Raw genomic sequence first — 22,067 nt, 5'->3', positions numbered from 1 at the left:
TTCTTGTATTGCAGTTTCTTTGTGACTTGTTACATTCATCTGCAATGGGAATACCTCTATCAAGGAAGGAGGTACAAAAACCTCAGGACCCACACCACCGGGTTCTGGAACAGTTATTAACCCTCAGCCATCAGGCTCTTGAACCAGAGGGAATAGCTTCACTCATCCCAACATTGCCCACAACCTATGGACTCACTTTCAAGGACTCTTCATCTCATGATTTTAACATTTATTGCTTATTTATTTATTATTATTATATTTTATTATTTGTTTTTGTATTTGTACAGTGGTCTTTTGTAAATTGGTTGTTTGTAATTTTTCATTGATTCTGTTGTGTTTCTTTGTATTTACTGTTAATTTCCCACGAGACAATAAATCTCAGGGTAGTATATCGTGACATATATGTACCTCGATTGTAAGCTTACTTTGAATTTTGAATCTTCCTTTGACAATATTCCTTAAAACTAAGCTTTTGAACAATTTTTAACTAAGACTTTGAACTATTTCTTTGGTATTCACTAAGGAGAAAAATATTGAATTGTGTAAGGTAAGGGAAACAAGTAGGGTAGTTATGGAAACTATGATGATTAAAGAAGAGGAAGTACTGGCACTTTTAAAGAATATAAAAGTGGATAAATTTCCAGGTCCTGACAGGATGTTCCCTAGGACCTTGAGGGAAGTTAGTGTAGAAATAGCAGGGGCTCTGACATATTTCAAATGTCATTAGAAACAGGGACGGTGCCAGAGGATTGGCGTATTACTCATGTGGATCCATTGTTTAAAAAGGATTCTAAGAGTAAACCTAGCAATTATCAGCCTGTAAGTTTGATGTCAGTGGTGGGTAAATTAATGGAAAGTATTCTTAGAGATGGTATATATAATTATCTGGATAGACAGGGTCTGATTAGGAACAGTCAACATGGATTGTGCCTGGAAGGTCATGTTTGACAAATCTTATTGAATTTTTTGAAGAAGTTACTAGAAAAGCTGACGAGGGTAAAGCAGTGGATGTTGTCTATATGGACTTCAGTAAGGCCTTTGACAAGGTTCCACATGGAAGGTTAGTTAGGAAGGTTCAATCATTAGGTATTAACATTGAAGTAGTAAAATGAATTCAACAGTGGCTGGATGGGAGATGCCAGAGAGTAGTGGTGGATAACTGTTTGTCAGGTTGGAGGCTGGTGTCTAGTGGTGTGCCTCAGGGATCTGTACTGGGTCCAATGTTGTTTGTCATATACATTAATGATCTGGATGATGGGGTGGTAAATTGGATTAGTAAGTATGCAGATGATACTAAGATAGGTGGCGTTGTGGATAATGAAGTAGGTTTTCAAAGTTTACAGAGAGATTTAGGCCAGTTAGAAGAGTGGGCTGAAAGATGGCAGATGGAGTTTAATGCTAATAAGTGTGAGGTGCTACATTTTGGTAGGACTAATCAAAATAGGACATACATGGTAAATGTTAGAGCATTGCGGAATGCAGTAGAACAGAGTGATCTGGGAATAATGGTGCATAGTTCCCTGAAGGTGGAATCTCATGTGGATAGGGTGGTGAAGAAAGCTTTTGGTGTGCTGGCCTTTATAAATCAGAGCATTGAGTATAGGAGTTGGGATGTAATGTTAAAATTGTACAAGGCATTGGTGAGGCCAAATTTGGAGTATCGTGTACAGTTCTGGTCACCGAATTATAAGAAAGATGTCAGCAAAATAGAGAGAGTACACAGAAGATTTACTAGAATGTTACCTGGGTTTCAGCACCTAAGTTACAGGGAAAGATTGAACAAGTTAGGTCTTTATTCTTTGGAGCGTAGAAGGTTGAGGGGGGACTTGATAGAGGTATTTAAAATTATGAGGGGGATAGATAGAGTTGACGTGGATAGGCTTTTTCCATTGAGAGTAGGGGAGATTCAAACAAGAGGACATGAGTTAAGGGGCAAAAATTTAGGGGTAACACGAGGGGGAACTTCTTTACTCAGAGAGTGGTAGCTGTGTGGAACGAACTTCCAGTAGAAGTGGTAGAGGCAGGTTCGATATTGTCATTTAAAGTAAAATTGGATAGGTATATGGACAGGAAAGGAGTGGAAGGTTATGGGCTGAGTGCAGGTTGGTGGGACTAGATGAGAGTAAGTGTTCGGCACAGACTAGAAGGGCCAAGATAGCCTGTTTCCATGCTGTAATTGTTATATGGTTATAGGCTTTTGGCCATCATCCTATATATCTGCTTATATAGCTTTGTTTTTAATTTCATGAAGAGCCTTATGTGCTTTGTTTCATTAAAGGCACCATATAAATGCAATTGTTGTTATAGTCACCAATAAGGCTGATGAATATTGCCCATTTCCTAAGCCGGGCAGGGGCTTTCTACAACATTTCTGTGGATGGTTAGCATATTGATGTCAGATTATCATCACATACTGACTCATCTGGATAGTAGTCTTACCTCCCTAATGAACTTCAGTGTATCAGTTGTATTTTAGTACCCTCATGATACCAGTTTTATTTCTCCCCACATATTTAAAAATTAAATTCAAATACTCAAGATTGCAATATTGAGAGTTATACTCACATTCACTGGATAATTAGTCCAGTCAACTGGATTACTACACTAGTAAAATGAGCTCATTGCTATGGTACCCTAGTTGAACGTGGAAGATCATGGAGAGTGTTTCTTTGGCTGATCTGAACAGCACTGCCTCTGCACCTGCTGTGGTCTTCATTATCTATTTGGTGTCTATGTGCACGTGAATGATTGTGTTAAATATCAAACAATTTCAATCAATGAATTTCTGTAAATATAAATAGTTAATGTGGTTAAAAGAACTTCCTATGTACATTTTTATTAATGAATCTGCATTACTTAGACTGACTACTCTACACTGTACAGCACATAACACAGCATAGAGCAAAACATCACGCCAGCAAGCACCATCAGACATTTTCATTAAATGACGCATTGCCACTCTCAGCTCTGAAGGTCACAAAATGGAGTGGAATTGTAAATGCAGGATGATAGACTCCAGAGATTTAAATTTCAATATGTTGTTTGGATCATGAATTTGAATCAAGGGTAAAATGAATCAAGCATTATTCAAGATAGTATGTCCAAGCTTAATTCTGTGCTGTAGCAGAATGGTTACATTTGCCACCACCTGATAGTGACTGTCAGCCAATACAATGGTTGCAACAAATCCACACTGATCCTTGGAAGATGAGGCAAAACAACAACCTGTGGAAGCATTTACAGCATGAATAAGATTTGCACTCTAAGCAGCTGACGGGCAAGCTGACTTTTCATCATTTCCTAAGAATAATTTCTCAGCGGTGAAGATTTCTATGTCTCAATAATATTAAAAAGTAAAATACATTTCCTCCCTCATTTCTGCTGAAAGATAATCACCTTAACATATTAACTCTTGCTTGCTCTCTCCCTCCTCTTCACATTTCCCCTCTCTCTTTCTCCAGATTTCCCATCCTCCCCTCCCTTCCCCCTTGCTCTTCATCCCCCTCCCTTCCCCACCCCATCCCTCCTCCCCCTCCCTCCACTTCTCTCCTCCCTCCCCTTCTCTCCTCCTTCCTTCCCTTCACTCTCCCTCTCCCCCTCACCCCCCCTCTCCATAATTCCTGTCCTTTAAAACAGTTCCAGCATTTATCTTACTAATTTTATCTATTTTTCAAAACGTTCAGAAAAGTAAGGAAAATATGGAAATGTGTCTCATTCTAACAAGATCTCATAACACAGAGGATTACTGTGCCTTCAGAGATATTTACTTGCTCCTCTCTATATCTGTTCCTGAAAAGTTGCCCAACCCATTCAATAAATCAATCAGCCAATACGTAAAACTCGTGAAATGACCATTCCCATTTGTGGGATATTTTACAAATTGCATTCCCTATATTAAAAACTTGACTACTAAAAAATGCATTAGGTATAAAGTACTGTAGTTGTGAAAGGAAATATATCAATGTATGTTGCTTCAGGAGTGGTTTTACTATTTTTATGTGTATTCCCTGTTAGACCTAATCTTCTGATTTCCCTTCTCTCCTACCTCAAAATAACAACTACATGTCAAAGTCCTTTATTGGCTATGAAACATTTTGGAAACTTTGAGGCTTCAGAAGGCACTTTGCAAATGCAATTTTATTTGCCATTATATTCCAATAACTTAGGTGATCTTTACCACTTGCAGTGTCTTATAATCCTGAACTCCAAAATCCCTCTTCTCCTCCCACCTTTCATTATTAAGAAGAGATAAATTGATTGTAAAATCTAATATTGTAGGTCAACCAATATTACTGTCAACCAGGAAAAAAAAACGATTTCTTAAATAAACTCTGAGAAAATAATGATTTGGTTCTGCTGCAGTTCTGTGGAGTGAAGGAATAATTCTTCTAATGTGGGGTGTGACAAAGCTCAGAAAATGATCATTATTAATACTTTAATATTTAATAAACAACCAATATATTTGGCAGATCATTATCTAATATTTATTTAAGCTTTTAACTATAATTTGCAATATTTATAAAAGTAGCATACAGATTTCAGTGTCATTGACTACAGCCCAAATGTAAAACAAAATACATGATTTATACTTAGCATTTAAGACGATTTTTCTTGTACTATGAATATTGAACATGGATTCTTCATTATCAAATATCATATGATTGACATGATTTTTAATGCTGTATTTACATTATTTTCACCAGATATTAACTCAGTACATAACATAATGAAATGAAATCCTACATTAAAAGTTGAAATTACAAATGGCTCATTGTAAATAATCAAAGTAATAAGCAGAGGATGGGAATGCATTGTATTTTTAATAGTTAAAAGCAAATGGAGGGGAGAGACTACAATCAGCGCTCACGTAGCAATCCCTCAGGACGTGTTGAACACTGAGTATCAGACAATCAGTGGGGTGATCCATTATGAAGGTGCTTTAACCATTCCTCACTGAATATTTGCATGGTTGACATAGAACTCATAAGTAATATTGTGCACTAATCTTTGGGTTAGAACAAGAATTAATGCATGACTTTACTGATGATATTAGTACTGAAATACTCAATGAATCAATCAATAAGTTGGTAATGAGATGTAGGAACATGATGAAATGGACATAGATTGGTTAGGATGGGAGCCCATCTGGAAGCTCTCAACAACTCATTCTGATAACTCTAGAGATGTTAGGAAGGGTCATTACCCTTCTGCCTTTGAAAATATTGAATGCAGCAAATGGACATGTAATGAACTCAATACATGGAAGCAAAATGTAACTTCGAGCAAGCTCTGGATGATTTAAGCGCCAGGCCAGATTGAAAAGGACATGGTGTCAGGACCAGAGGTGAGGGATGGGCTTGTTCAAATCGCTGCTTCATGAGTTTTACTCACCTCTGCACAAAACTGTGGCTGTGGCCTGCCACTATCACAGTGTGGGCTCACTTTTGTGAGCTCCAGGTCTGAATGCTATTTGCTTACTTTTATTGTTTGCACTTTTTTTTCCCTCTCTGTGTTTGATGGTCTTCTTTTGTTTCAATGGGTTCTATTGGGTTTCTTTTTTTTTGTAGCTGCCTGCAAGAAGATGAATCTCAAGGCTGTATAAAGTATATATGCTTTGACATTAAATGTACTTTAACTTTGATATCAAGTAGCTGTCATCAACACAAAATGTCTTGCTACTTCATATAGGAGTAATAGGTTTGATCTAAAGCTTGAAACGATCAGAGACAATGTATTTGTGATTCAGGATGTATTCTATTTATCCAGTCTGCAAATGGTGTTGGACAGTGTATTGACATTTGTAGGAAATGAGAAACTTAATATCTAGTTGCATTTCCCGACTCTGTATGTGAAGATATTTGAACATGGCATTAAAGGGAACTTGCTCCACTAGATAGATGGGATGCTTATCTTTGAGAACCCTTTGCATGGATAAGCAGTCCAAAAAAAACTTCAGATTGTTCTTGCTCAGCTAATACATTTCCTTAATAATAACATGCTCAAATATTCTATAGAATTTGTGTGTTTTAAATGCAGTTTGTGCAGAGAGTTGAATATGATTGGAATTTTAAAGTATACTGTCAGTTGGAAAAAGTCCATGTGCCTTTCATGCCCTTTTCTAGATCAAGGGTTCCCAACATGGACCCCTCGGTTAACAATAGAGGTCAGTGGCATAATTCCTGCTGTAGATGTTGATGGGAAAGTTGCTGAATTTGGTTGCATGTTCAGCATGACATACAGAGATCATTTAGCTGTTTCATGCATCTGTGAGCTACTGTTTGACTTATACTGCTGAAGACCAGCCTGATTAAGCAGAGTTAATGTTGCATTGGCATAATCTCAATAATTCCTGTTGCAACTTAACTGGGAGTCAAGTTCTGGCATAGTATCAAAATGCCAAAGCTCCACTAGTGAACATTAAAATCCAGTGCAAGTATACCTCTGCTGAACATATCCACAATTTGAAATAGTAGAAACTGTGAGATGCTATCAGACCAGCTAGACTTTGTTCTTTGTTCCTTTTGTACTTTTTCCAAAACACCAGAACAAATATTCTTATCGGAGTGACTGTGGTCTAGATTTTAATGGTATGAAATTAAACGGATCTTCCCAATGTCTTTGACTCAACTATTATGATAAATGCAAGAATCTAAAACAAAACGGTCTAAAAAAATCAATATTGTTATATACCAGGATCCAAAAATAGACATCCAAATTCCTCAATTCTGGTTAAATTTTTGCTGCTTTGAGAACATCCAATTTTATTTGTTTTTAGCAATGTGAGCATTTCTGGTATTTAAGTAATTAGAAATAAACATTTAAACTGACCATATTAAAGTGAAACAAATGATCAGCAAATACAGATTCCATTGGTTCCCAACCTGGGATCCACGAACCCCTCGATCATACAATCTCTTCTCCCTCCTGCCGTCTGGGAAAAAGGCTCCGAAGCATTCAGGCTCTCACGACCAGACTATGTAACAGTTTCTTCCCCCAAGCTATCAGACTCCTCAATACCCAGAGCCTGGACTGACACCTTGCCCTATTGTCCTGTTTATTATTTATTGTAATGCCTGCACTGTTTTTGTGCACTTTACACAGTCCTATGTAGGTCTGTAGTATAGTGTAGCTTTCTCTGTGTTGGTTTTTTTTACATAGTTCAGTCTAGTTTCTGTACTGTGTCATGTAACACCATGGTCCTGAGAAACGTTGTCTCATTTTTACTATGTACTGTACTAGCAGTTATGGTTGAAATGACAATAAAAGTGACTTGACTTGACTAATGGTCAAGTCAAAAAAGGTTGACTTTTTTGACATGGCATAAAAAAGGTTGGCAACCCCTGGTATGAAGATATAATCCACCCTAGACTTTAGAAATATTTGCCTAGTATGAAAGATAAAAATTGCCGTGGATCCTTTAATGTAGAGTGATTACATGAGTTAATTACTTTAAAATTACTCTAAACTCTAGCTATGACAATGCTAAAGCAAAGACATCCAATAGAAATAGTTAAACTGTTACAGATTTCTCAAACTTCCAGTAATACCTCCAACCCCTCCCCCCATCCTGCACCATTTCCATCCTCTTTCCCTCTCTCATGTTTTCTCCTTGCCCGCCCATCGCAACTCCCCCCGCGTCTTCTTTCCTCCATGGCCTTCTGTCTCTTTCACTAATCAACTTCCTAGCTCTTTGCTTCATCTCTCCCCCTCCAAGTTTCGCCTATCACCTGACGTTTTTCTCTCTCTCCTCCCAGACCCATCTTTCAAATCCATTCCTCAGCTTTTTTTCTCCATTCCTGCCGAAGGGTTTCGGCCTGAAAAATCGAATGTACTTTTTTTCCACAGATGCTGCCTGGCCTGCTGAGTTCCTCCAGCATTTTGTGTGTGAAACTGTTGTAGATGTGGCTATTTTGAAACTATTTTAACTGTAGCCATTTACATGTACAGCAGACAGGTTTTTATACACACAAATTTAGTGCTCAAACATCAAATAAAATGCAGTAAATAAAAAGAAAGGCCCTCATCATACTTGAAAATCTCTGGTAGGTACTTTTTTTTAATCTTACCATCTTGTTGATTAACACACACTACATACACCATCAAACATTTTTCATTCGTCAGTGAGTATTGGAGTTGAAGTACTGGGATTTTCAATGACGTTATGTTATTTATTTATTTACAGGATATGGGTGTTGCCAGCTAAGCCAACAGTTATTGCCCATCCCTAGTTGCCCTTGAGAAGTGGTGATGAGCTGCCTTCTTGAACTGCTGCAGTCCCTGAGGTGTAGGTACACCTACAGTGCTGTTAGGGAGGGAATTCCATGATTTTGACCCAGGGACAATGAAGGAACAGCGATATGTTTCCAAGTCAGGATGGTAAGTGACTTGGAGGAGGATTTCCAAGTGGTGATGTTCCCAAGTATCTGCTGTTCTCATCCTTCTAGATGGTAGTGGTTGTGGGTCTGGAAAGTGCTGCCTCAGGAACTTTGGTGTGTTGTTGCAGTGCATCTTGTAGCACACACTGCAGCAACTGTTCGTTGATGGTGGAGGGATGGGATGCTTGTGGAAGGGGTACCAATCAAGTGGGCTGGCTTGTACTGGATGGTGTTGAGCTTCTTGAGTGTTGATGGAGCTGAACTCATCCAGGGGAGTGGTGAGTATTCCATCACACTCCTGACCTGGGCCATGTAGATGGTGGACAGGCTTTGGGGAGTCAGGAGGTGAGTTACAAGTCACAGGACTCCTAGCCTTTGACCGGCTCTGGTAGCCACGGTGTTTATATGGCTAGACCAGTTAAGTATCCTGTCAACGGTAACCCCCAGGATGTTGATACTGGGGGATTCAGTGATGGAGATGCCACTGAATGTCAAGGGGTGTTGGTTAGCTGGACCTCCAGCGTAGTAATTTCTGGATTGCTGCCTGTGCCACACGCCAGTGAAGGTAGAAGAAGGATGATTTGATAGATAAATGCGTGACTGAGAAGCTGGTACAGGGGGCAGGGCTTCAGATTCTTGGATCATTGGGATCTCTTCTGGGGGAGGTATGACCTGGACAAAAGTGATGGGTTGCACCTGAACCCAACGGGGACCAATATTCTTGCAGGCAGGTTTGTTGGGTTTAAACTAATTTGGCAGGTGGGTGGCAACCGGAATGAAGGGACTCAGGAAAGGACAGACGGTAAAAAAGCAAAGATAGCATGCATACAGACTGTCAGGAAGGGCAGGCAGATGATAGGGCATAGTTGCAGCCAACAGGGTGAGTATCAGTACATTAGGGATGCAAAATCAAAAAGGGTAGCAAATACGGTACTCAAGGTGTTGTATCTCAATGCGCGGAGTATAAGAAATAAGGTGGATGATCTTGCTGCACTTTTACAGATTACCAGGTATAATGTTGTGGCCATTACTGAATCGGGGCTGAAGGATGGTTGTAATTGGGAGCTGAATGTTCCAGGTTACATGTTGTATCACAGGGATGGGAAGGTAGGCAGAGGGGGAGGCGTAGCTCTACTGGTAAAGAATGGAATCAAGTCAGTAGAAAGATGTGACATAGGATCAGAAGATGTTAAATCCTTGTGGGTTGAGTTAAGAAACTGCAAGGGTAAAATGTCCCTGATGCCAGTTATATACAGGCCTCCCAACAGTGGCTGGGAGGTGGACCACAGATTACAACAGGAAATAGAAAAGGAGAGTCAAAAGGGTAAAGTTATGATAGTCATGGGAGATTTTACCATGCAGGTAGATTGGGAAGATCAGGTTGGTAATGGATCTTAGAGTGAGTTTGTTGAATGCCGATGAGATGGCTTTTTAGAGCAGTTTGTCATTGAGCCTACTAGAGGATCAGCTATACTGGATTGGGTGTTATGTAATGAATTGGAGGCCTAAGGTAAAAGAACCCTTAGGAACCAGTGATCACAATATGATTAAGTTCAACTTGAAATTTGATAGGAAGAAAGTAAATTCTGATATAGCAGTATTTCAGTGGAGTAAAGAAAATTACAGTGGTATGAGAGAGGAGTTGGCCAAAGTAAATTGGAAGCAGCTGCCAGCAGGGATGTCATCAGAGCAGCAATGATGAGGAAACATTTGCAAGTAAATTGCCAAGATCGGAGAACAACTCAACTTCTGACCACCTGAGCTACACATTTTCCAAATCATTTCCGGACTCAAGTTTGAATAAGTGCACTAGTTTTGCAAATTTCTATCACCATAACTATCAGAGAGGAGTTAGATTATATCTCGTGAATTAACATAATTCCTATGTAACTTACCTGTACCTCTAGGGAAAATGAAAACCTTGGTAAATTCAAAGCCCCAAATTATTTTGTTTTCAGTCATATTTCAACACATAAATTTTCTTTTGCCTTTATTTACCTATTACTGAAATTGACACCATATACATGCAGTGGAACGAAATGTATTTCAGAACAGGACCACTTCTATTAAGTGCTGCTTTCATTGACTCACAGCAATTTGACAGGTACTTTCGGAGAATATATCATTTAATTTTTTTTCATCTGCAACTAGATTTGTGGTTTTTTATGTTTCTGTTTCTCCACAGAATTATGCCAGATGTTTATATACAATGCATGTCTTTTTTCATTGGTGGTGCTGATCAGGAGCTAATGTCTGTAAGCAAATTTCTCTAGCATGAGAGAGAAGCAAATTCTAATTTCTAATTAATGAGTAATCTGCAGAGGGTGTAATCACAGAAAGATAAGGGTAGATTTTCCCTTTCACAGAATCATGCAAACACCTGACTTAGCCTCGTCAGTGCCATTTTGCATCACTCCTGCCTTTGATGGTTTCCTAGTGGGATCGCTGAGTTCTTCATAAAGGCCACATTCAATCATTTCTTCTTGCCAAGGAATGGCGACAGCCCCTGTAGCAAATTTCCTGTAAAACTGCTTATCCTTGTCAATAATGTCAATACCTTGGACTTCAGAGAAATCAGCAATGTCTCCAAGATCCTTACAGTACACCATACTGGGGTCTGGCACAAAGGGTGGCTTGATAAGTCCAGCTTCTAAACGTTGGAAGTTGATAGATTTGAAGAAAGGGTGTTTTCTAAGGTCATCATTTTCTCCTCTAAAGTGAAAAAAGTGTATGATATCAAATTAACCTAAATTTTAAGTTGGTGTTCTTAAATTTACTCTCATACTTCAAAGAAGAATTAAAGGGAAGTAGTATCACCTCATGGTCTACTTTTATCAATAAGCATATCAGTTCTTTTATCTCTAAGACGTTATTGATCTGATAGTGTAACAGAATGTCATAATCCCACAATAAGATGTTTCTTTTAAAAACATCTTCAAACCAATCATTTAGTCAATCAATTTAACCAATCAACCAATCAATTTAAATTGCAAATAAAACATTTACAGTATGAAACATGTAAAGCATAGTTGGGTGCAGTAAGCGTGATGTCATCATGCCCAATTTACAAGACAAATTAATTACTTTTAAATATTAGAAGAATATTATTTGAAAAAAATTACAAAAAGCTGTTGTCTGTGTTTTGAATTATGTAACAATTCCTTTTGGAGGAAAACAATTAAGTATTTTATTTTGTAATGTACCGATGAATCTATCCTATCTGAAAGTAATTCTGTCTGGTTTGAAAAGTAATAAAGGTTTGAATTGTGAGAACAAAGACCATTTAATTTTAAATAATCAGTGCTCTGTGTTTATATTTTGCCAATGCTATGTGCTGTAAAGTGGGCACTATGACAGAATTAGGAGAAGAATACTATACTACCTTGTGAAAATTAATGGCTATTTCAGACAGGAGAGTTAACTCCTTTGCTTCGTGATGTGGAGTAATACATAATTCAACCTGCATGAAGATTCCCTTCTCTGAAAATGATGTAATTTTACAACAGATCAGTAGTTTCATGTTTAGAATTACTTGTACCTCCTATTAAATTTCACATCTCTTAACTAAATGAAATTAAATTCCCCAAATGCGATATTGAACTCCTATCTTTAACCTGGGTTTCTGGGTGAGCAGCCCAGAAGTTTATCCGCTGCCTGTCCATTCCTGACCCAAGCACCAAATCTGAAGATGGGAAAGGCAAAAGTTGCCAAATCCTCCTTACAAACACCTGGAGGTAAGTCAAAATTGGGGGAGACGGGTCAAGAAACTTCTTACATCCTCACACCTCATGCCTAACAGCACAAATTTTTTTTCACCTCAGTTCAAGTTCCAGTTTAATTTTCATTCAACCATACCTGGATACCCATGAATACAGCCAAACGCAACAGCGTAACTACAGGGCCAAAGTGCAAAACACAGTGCCAACACTCATACACAGCACGAGGCACGCAAAAAAATGTATAGTCCAAGTCTCTGAGTCAGTGGATGTTGCAGCAGTCTGCTGTGAAACACAATACAGCTTGTCTTCTGTGCAATCATTGTGTAAGTCCTCAGATACAGGTTTAATATGTCGTGAAATATTTTGGATATAAACAGGATATACCCACGATATACTAGGATATCCTGGGCATATCCTGGAAAGATCCTCGGAATATCCTGTGTTGGAAACCCCTGTTTACTTTTAATAAGATTTGTACTTTTTAACAAACTCGTATATTTTTCACACTCACTGGTAGAAAGTGGTATAGCAGCTAAACTAACGGTAAACTACCTTTCTCACTTCTCAGTGGCTAAGTATTAGCACATTACCCACGTAATGCGGACCGTTGCAAAACAATGGTGGAGAGGCAGTAATAGGGGAGAAGGAAATGGTGGATGAACTGATAAGTATTTTGCATCAGTCTTCACTGTGGAAGACTCTTGCAATATGGTGGAAGTTCCAGATGTTAGGGGTCATGAAGTGTGTGAAGTTAGCATTCCTAAAGAGAAAGTTCTTGGGAAACTGAAAGGTCTGAAGGTAGATAAGTCACCTGGATCAGATAGTGTACACACTAGGGTTCTGACAGAGGTAGCTGCTGAGATTGTGGAGGCATTAGTAGTTATTTTTCAAGAATCACTAGATTCTGGAATGGTTCTGGAAGACTGGAAAATTCCAAATGTAATTCCACTCTTCAAGAAGAGAGGCAAAAGAAAGGAAATTATAGGCCAGTTAGTCTGACTTCAGTGTTTGGGAAGATGTTGGAGTCAATCATTAAGGATGTGCTTTTGGAGTACTTGGAGGCATATGATAAAATAGGCTACAGTCAGCATGGTTTCCTCAAGAGAAAATCTTGCTTGACAAATCTGTTGGAATTATTTGAAGAAATAACATGCAGGAGAGACAAAGGAGAATCAGTTGATGTTGTGTATTTGGATTTTCAGAACGTCTTTGAAAAGGTGCCACACATGAGGCTACTTAACAAGTTATGAGCCCATGTTATTATAGGAAAGATAGCATGGATAAAGCAGTGGCTGATTGGCAAGAGGGAAAGAGTGGGAATAAAAGTAGCCTTTTCTGGTTGGCTGCCAGTGACTAGTAGTGTTCCACAGGGGTTTTTGTTGGGACTGATTCTTTTTATGTTATGTGTCAATGATTTGGATGATGGAATTGCAAAGTTTGTGGATGATACAAAGATTGGTGGAGTGGCAGGTAGTTTTGAGGAAGTAGAGAGGCTGCAGGGGACTTAGACAAATTAGAGGTAGCTGATGAAATACAGTGCCGGGGAGTTAACATCATATGGCATTACAGGAAAGATACTGGCATGGATAGAGGATTGGCTGACAGGCAGGAGGCAGCGAGTGGGAATAAATGGGGCCTTTTCTGGATTGGCTGCCAGTGACTAGTGGTGTTCCTCAGGAGTTAATATGTGGACCGCTACTTTTCACATTGTTTGTCAATAATTTGGATAATAGAATTGATGACAAGAAGATAGGTGGAGGTGTAGGTAGTGCTGAGGAAGCAATGTAAAGTCTGGGTAAAAAAAGTACAGTTGGAATACAATGTTGGGAAATGTACGATAATGCATTTTGGTAAAAGGAACAATAGTGCTGACTATTATCTAAATGGAGAGAAGATTCAAACATCACAGATGCAGGGGGATTTAGAAGTCCTCATGCAAGACTCCCCAAAGGTTAATTTACAGGTTGAGTCTGTGGTAAAGAAGGCAAGTGTAATCTTGGCATTTATTTCAGGGGAATAGAATATAAAAGCAAGGAGATAATGCAGAGCCTTTAGAAGACACTAATCAGGCCACACTTGGAGTATTGTCAACAGTTTTGGGACCCATATCTCAGAAAGGATGAGTTGACATTGGAGAGAGTCCAGAGAAGGTTCATGAGGATTATTCTGGGAATAAAGGAGTTAACATGTGAGGTGCATTTGGCAGTTTGGGCCTGTAGTCACTGGAATTTAGAAGAATGTGAGGATTCTCATTGAAACCCACTGAATGTTGAAAGTACTAGATGGGGTAGATGAGGAGAGGGTATTTCCTATTATGGGGGTATCCAGAAATAGAGGGTGCAGCCTTAAAATTGAGGGGTGACCTTTTAGAAGAGATAAGGAGGATTTTTAGCCAGAAAGTAGTGAATCTGTGGAAAGCTCTGCCACAGATTGCAGTGGAGGCCAAGTCCATATGTATATTTAAGGTGGAAGTTGATAGTTTCCTGATCGGTCAGGGCATCAAAGAATAAGGTGAGAAGACAGGTGTATGGGGTTGAGTGGGATCTGGGATCAGCCATGATAGCATGCTGGAGCACACTCGTTGGGCTGAATGGCCTAATTCTGCTCCTATGTCTTATGATCATTTCAGTCCCAGGACTACCTACAGTTCCTCTACTTTGTCAATAACCTGCCAATAAATATGTTGACATTCACATATGATTGAATAAAGTTACATGTCATCATAACTCCAAAGATAGATCTGTCTGTTTCTATATGAAGCAAGATCTAATTGAAACTTAAGTGTAGAATAATAAGTGGATAATAAGTTCAAGGCAAATACTATCTCAAGCAAGGGAGATTCTAACCAACTGTCATCAACATTTAGAATGGTATAACCAGCACTAATCTCCTACCATTGAAAGTGTGCACTCCACTGTTGATCAGAGATTCAATTGCACCAGCCAAAAAAAAAACACTGGTTGCAAGAATAGGCTGGGAATCCTGCAGTGAGTGACCACATAGCCATCAACAGGACACAGGTCGGGAGTGCAATGGGAAGTCCTCAATGTAGCCTGGATGAGTGGAGCTCTTGACAACTTGGAAGAAATTTGACACCATTCAGCACAGAGCAGCTTTTGTTTGACTATCACTGAATCAGCCACCGGAGTATGGTTTCCCTCTGCCGCCAACACGCCATTGCAGTAGTGTGCACCATCCACAAAATAACAGCTTTTATTCACCTGAACTACTCTGAGAACACCTTCCTAATCCATGATCTCCACCATCAAGCAGGGCAAGGGCAGCCGGTGCACAGGGAAACCATGTTCCTTCCAAGTCCACGTAAAGCCACGGTTTGGAAATATATCACCACTCTTTCATCATCACAGAGTCTAAATACTGAAACTCCTCAACATCACTCTGTGAATTATTAGGGTGTTTTGTGTGTGGGGGGGGGTGGGGGGGGGGGGGGGTTAGGACATAAAGTGAAGGTTGACTTCAGCAACCAGCCTTCAGATCTGAATATACATTGAAGCTGAAGTCTATAATGTAACTCCAAACAACAGGTTCCTAAGCACCTTGAACCAAGCAATTGGAAGTCACCTCAGTTAAGTGGAAGGCCAGGCAATGCTGATTTAAATTCGTTATTTGTGTGTAATTAAGTGTCTGTTGTATGGATGTGAAGGAGGGAGGTGTGAAAGTGGTGTGTGGTTCAAAGGAAGCGTTGTAAATATGGATTTGTTTGAATTGTCCTGATTTCTTTGATCTTTAGCACAAAATGTTGTGTAGTGCTGGGCCAAACAGACCTCTTGCTTCAAAAGGGTCCCCTCCCCCTCCCTCTCCCTCTCTCCCTGTCTCTCTCTTCCTCTTCTCTCCTTCTCCCCATCCCTCTCTCACTCTTCCTCTCTCCCTCTTCCCTTCTCTCCCCTCCCTTTCCCCCTCTCCCCTCCTCCCTTCTCCCTTCCCCCTTCTCCCCCTTCCCCCTCTCCCTTCTCCCCTTCTCCCCTTTCCCCCCTCTCCCCTCTCCCCTTCTCCCTTCCCCCTTCTCCCCTTTCCCCTCTCCCCTTCTCCCTTCCTCCTTCTCCCCCTTTCTCCCTTCTCCAATGTCTGTCAGTTTATTTGTGATATTTTGTCAAATAAAGAGACTGCTTCATGTCTACCATTGTTTCTCCCTGGTGCCTTCATTCATGCAACAACCTTCATGAGGAGAACAAGGAGCTCACCACCACTAACTTCCCTAATGAATGGCATTAAATATAGGCAGATTCAGTATCTAATACATCCAGTAAAATGAATAAAAATGATATGCAACAGGATCGATAATCTGAATAGTCTGCTTATATTGTTACAGGGCAGCAGCAAGCTCGCCATATGAGTAGGGCAGGTGCAGAGTGTTTGGGAAGTTCCAGATACTGGCCTTTGTAGGAGTAGTTAATCCGCATGAAGGAGAAATGTATGAATAAAAACACTAAGTAATAGTGTACATTGTAATTAAATAATTTGATGGGAAGTGGATTGATAGGGAAACATTATAGGTTGATTTAAATTCCTGAATTTACAGTTTCCACTTCATAATGAAATAAAGCATCTTGAAATAAGAGCATTTATGTTTTCTCTTAGATGATTAAATAGTCAACTTCTCTCAAATGCCAGCTGTCCCAGCAGTAATTCTGGCATACTAAACATATTTTAGAATAATAATCATACTCAAGTTATCATTACAGACTAACACAGTGGAAAGAAAAATGATTCACAGACTTGACTATTTCAAGCAGCTTACCTGCAGCCCAAGCGCTCCTCTGAGTTTTTGGCCAAAAGCAGTTGGCAGATGTCCTTTGACTCTTCTGTGAAATTAGGGTGCTCGTATTTCACTTTGTCTTCCAGTGTTCTCCTTGTCACTTCATCTTTACTGACCTTTTCCTTATAATCCTTAAAAGGAGTTCTGCCTGCAATCATTTCGTAAATGCTGCATCCTAGAGCAAACCAATCCACAGAGTATGTGTACTTTTCTTCTTTTAAAATCTCTGGAGCCATATAACCATTAGTTCCGGCCTGAAGTATTAAAGAAACAAAGAACATTTTAAATACATAAATAAAAACAAAAGCATCATTGCATTAGTCCAATTAAAATTTGTATATGGTATATTCTCAACTGAACAGTTCATCAGCCAATAACTGGGTAATGTAGGTGTACTGGTAAGACACCTGTGTTATACAGAGATAGTTTTGAGTTAATGTGTAATTATTGTTAGGCTGTGATTAAAAAGCTGCAGAATGTGTCATTTCATGGATTGAGGCTAAAGCAGTTTAAAAATGTGTTCAGATTTGAGAAAATTCATAATAGGAGCGCAGATTGGAAGAATTAAAATGAGTCACTGGTGCAAATAGCTGAAACAAATCCAGCCTACACTTTAAATATTGCTGTTATCTGCTAAAACAAAATGGTCTATCTGCAATGTACAAAAGCAATTATTTTATGAAGTTTATAGTTTACTGCATTTCACTTTCCAACATATGATTATAGCCTACAGATTTTTCACTTTTGATACTTTTGCTTTTCCATTCTAATTTATAATATTCATCATCCATTTATTTCCCTTCACTAACTTTGCTGTCCAATATGTCCCACAGCTCCATGGTCTTTCCCAAATGAGCATCCTTCGATAAACACTCTGTCTGATCAATGAACTCATTACAACATCTACATTACTATAAACAAGAGAAAGTTTGCAGGTGCTGGAAATCCAAAGCAATACACACAAAATGCCAGAGGAACTCAGCAGGCCAGGCAGCATCTGTGGAAAAGAGTAAACAGTCAATGTTTTGGCCCAAAATATCAACTGTTTATTCTTTTCCATAGATGCTGCCTGGCCTATTGAGTTCCTCTGGCATTTTGTGTGTGTTTACTCTGCATTAATATAGCCCTGTTGTGCATTTCTGCTTATCTATTACTTTTCCTGAGATAGAAATTCATCCCCTTTTCTCGCATTGAATGTGTTCCAGTGTTGGAGGTTGACAAATGCTGTCTGCAAATACTCAGATCACATGTCCGCTGTAGGTGACAGAAGACATGTCTCTACACTTACATTTTCAATTATGAGAACACTGATAACCTCTTAACTCACTGAGCTGCAAATTAATGGTATACATTATTAATGCTTATGTGGTTATTAAAAGAGAACATAATTTTATCTATTTATTCATTGTTTTGGATGCGTGGATTGAAAGAATACAGCACTTGTGTTTACACAGTTGAAGCATCGTAAATATAATGACAAGGATTCTGTGTTGGACCACTTGATAACAACGATTTATTCCAAAACAGTTAAGTGAATTGCAGTAATTTTCCGATTTGAGATTAATGTAAGAGTTCCAAGTAAAAAACAAGGATGAATTAAATATAGATGTTCTGTAACTTTACAATGTTCAGCTTGACTGAAAAGCTCAGTCAAGATGTTCAATTGCAGTGTATCTAACATTTTTAAGCAGATACTAAAATTGCATTCGGTGGAATGGTGTTGGCAATTTGCAAAGGATGTTCAAACAGCACACTAGAAAACAGGATCACTGGCCATCCAACGTTTATTGTAAGAGCCCACATTCCTTTTGTATGGCACAGCTTATAGCAAATGGGGTGTCATTTCAGTGTGGAGTCCCGTACGGAGGATCTGGAGCCTGTGTGACTAGTGAGAGCAATGGTGTACCTCCACATTCAGCCAGATTGAAGGATTCTTACTGAGTCATGCATATGATTACCATTTGCAATAGCATTATGAGTAAACCCACACTTTAAGGGCTGCAACAGTTCAGGGAGTCACCTCACCACCGTTTTCTCAAGGGCAATTAGGGTTGGGAAATTAAACTCTGGCTCAGTCTGTGAAGCACATGTCCCTTGAGTGGATATAAAGTAAAAATGGAAAAAGTAAATGATGTAAAGTGAGGGAGAAAGTAAGGTAGAGAAAAAAATAAGTAAAATAAGAAATAAAATAAAATAATGAGAAATATCACCAGCTATAATTACGGTTTAAAAGATGGATCTTTAACCTGTTAAATATTCATTGCCAAAGAGAAATGGTAAAACTCATAAAATTTGGCTTAACCCACTGGAGAAGCATTAGCATTTTCTGGTATGTTTATTTAGTATCTGAGGAGTATTCACTACAGCTTTATGCATTTGTGTTTTAACGCCAATATATCTGTGAAGTTTAAACTCAGGAGACCATTCACCGATTTATGCATTTTACTTCACAAGAATAGTATGACCAGTTCCTGCCCAACTTGCTACTTTTTCTGTTGCAAAATTTCGGCTTCTGTGCATTTTCCACAGGATAATACTTTATAAATCATTGTCAGATTAATAATAAGTTTTCCTCTTACCAGCTGACATAATAACGTAAGGGGATCTTTATTAGGATGTTTGTGTCTAGATTTTACCCGATTCCTTTATGAGATTTAGAGATTTCTAGACCATAATAATTCTATTGGTGCATGTGTGTCAAATTTGCATGTTCACACTTACTTTATGGTTAATGGCTTTGCCCTCCTTAATTCTGACTGCCAGCCCCAAATCTGAGAGTCTGCAGTTTCCATTGTCATCCAGTAAAACATTTTCAGGCTTCATGTCACGGTACACAATATTCTGAGCATGCAGGTGCAACATTCCACAGGTAATCTGGGCTGTGTAAAATATTGCACGGTTCATTTCAATTCCCTTTTCTCCAATGTTATAAATGTGAAATTTCAGGTCTCCTCCATTCATCAAGGTCATCACCAAGCAGAGATGGCTCTTGGTTTCATAAGCATAAGCTAGGTTGACAATAAAACGGCTGTTAACTGTTTCCAAGATTTCTTTCTCAAGGAGGGCCATTTCCTCTCCATGCTTTTTCTTCAGTCGTTTCTTGTCTAACTGTTTACATGCATACATTTTGCCAGTTATTTTCACTTGCATAGCACACACCTGAACAGGCAAAGAAAGCAAAGCAAATTGTTAGAAACTTTAACAATAAAAATATTATTTCAATGTAAATGTATTGAAAATTACCGGGAAGTTATTGCTCTTATAATTTTTCTCAAACCTAATGTTCTACATGAATAATATCTTACCTCTCCAAATCCTCCTTTACCTAAAATTCTGAATTGATAAAAATATTTTTCAGTTATAGGCTGACGTTCAAAGGTTTTCCATTGCAAGAACATTTCAAAGAATGGACTGTTTAGGAAGTCCTGGAAAGCACGTTCCTTGAGGAACATCTTAGCTTCTGATTTAGCCAGAGGCAGGAGTTCTTCAGTTTCCTTCTCCGTAGCAGCTTTACACTTATCGACCAGTTCTTGACTGAGGAAGGACAGATAATTTTTTGAACCAGTCTTTAGAAAGTCAGTTACAATCTTCTGTCGCAAGTTCTCCTTAACTCCATTTTCAGCCAGATAAAAGTTGGAAACTTCATTTATGAAGTCAACAGCAACTTGATATTCTGGGACTGTTGCTGTAAGCTGATGGAACAACCTTTTCCCAATTGGTTGTTGTTCACACACACTCTCATATGCAATATCAATACTTTGCTTCACCGAAACACATTGTGCATGGCTCGGCAGGAACAAACTTTGTCGTCTCTTTTGCATTTCCTTGATACCTCCATCTATGCTTTTCCTAGCTTGCAGGTAAATTGTGTTGGCAATTAGGTTATCGAGTGCTCCCATGTCACACATGATGTCTTATTTTGTAGATCCTTACTTAATATGAAATTCTCTAATAGTTTTTCTGTACCTGTTGACTATGAACAACCTGAGACTTTGTGCCACTAAATACCTCACAGATATCTCTAAGTACCTTTGGTGCTCTGTGTAGGGATTATGATGCTTCAGGGATTTCTGTAAGTAGATTCCATGTTTCATTGTCAGAGGCATTTATAAGATGTGTTTGATAACATGCTTAAATAGGTGGTTAGCTACACAGCTTTTGAAATAAGTGGCTCTCATAGCTTGTCGCAACACTTAGTAAACATATTTATTAAGTATTTAAATTATGATGTGATCTTTAAAATTTATTTGAGTTTTTAAGTAAATGTTCATTATTTAAAGTGAAACTTAAAAGCAAAGTAATGAAATTGAAAACCCCTGTGTTTTATTTTTCGAAACTTAGGCATGGATGCTCCTTCACTTGCTACAGAGACATGAGTTAGGAAAGAACCTTTCCGCAGTGTTATTTCAGTTCAGTTGGAGTTAAAACTTATCGCTCAACATCTACATCAATTAAGATTAACAGAAGTATTTGCATTCTCCCATATTGATTTAAACAGGTTGTAGCTCTACTGAAGATTTTACTCTAGTTATCTCATGAAATGAGACTAAGGAATATGAATCAAAATATTTTACATTACTATTTCAAAAGGAAGAATGATGTAATCCACTCTAGATGGTAATTTAGTCATTGGCTTTCAAATGTACACAGTGTATGTAGGGGCTCTTTATTTCTAAAGTTGTAAATAGTTTATGAAGTGCCCAGTAAACCTTCAGCACACTGTAAGTGGATTTTACATCGTGATGGAATTCTGTTTCATCTGAAGCGGTGTCTTTACTCAAGCTGTGACTCTGACAGATAGTAAAATGCAACACATGCCTTCGAGCAATAGTTACATCAGAATCAGATTTAATATCATCAGCACATGTTGTGAAATTTGTTAACTTTGTGGCAGCAGTACAATGCAATACATAATAAATAGAGAAAAAACTGAATTACAGTAAGTATATATATGTATATTAAATAGTTAAATTAAAATAGTAGTGCTGAAACAGAAATAAAATAGTGAGGTATTGTTAATGGATTCCATGTTCATTTAGAAATCGGATGTCGGGGGGGAAGAAGCTGCTGCTGAATTGTTGAGTGTGTCTTCAGGCTTCCATACCTGCCTCAAGACTTGAAAAATTGTTTGTACAACAAGGGGACATAAAGTAATTTTAGAAAAAGGAAAACTATAATCAAAATCCACCTCTCATT

The 22,067-nt window shown here is 38.6% G+C and overlaps 1 protein-coding gene across 1 annotated transcript; it reads right to left on the bottom strand.

The window, feature by feature from the left end:
• Nucleotides 1-7,638: 7,638 nt before the first annotated feature.
• On the bottom strand, nucleotides 7,639-20,859 carry LOC140725682 (rhodopsin kinase grk7-a-like). The gene is made up of 4 exons (XM_073041490.1): nucleotides 20,177-20,859; nucleotides 19,593-20,030; nucleotides 16,854-17,125; nucleotides 7,639-11,087 (listed from the first exon to the last, which is right to left on the bottom strand). The coding sequence occupies exons 1-4, from the start codon at nucleotides 20,777-20,779 to the stop codon at nucleotides 10,736-10,738; spliced, it is 1,665 nt and encodes a 554-aa protein (XP_072897591.1). The 5' UTR covers nucleotides 20,780-20,859; the 3' UTR covers nucleotides 7,639-10,735.
• Between the last annotated feature and the right edge of the window lie 1,208 nt (nucleotides 20,860-22,067).

Source organism: Hemitrygon akajei, chromosome 3 (genome assembly GCF_048418815.1).
Source record: "Hemitrygon akajei chromosome 3, sHemAka1.3, whole genome shotgun sequence".
Classification (NCBI taxonomy): Eukaryota; Metazoa; Chordata; class Chondrichthyes; order Myliobatiformes; family Dasyatidae; genus Hemitrygon; species Hemitrygon akajei.
Note: the sequence above shows the minus strand (reverse complement) of the source record. Positions and strands in the feature narration are given on the sequence as shown.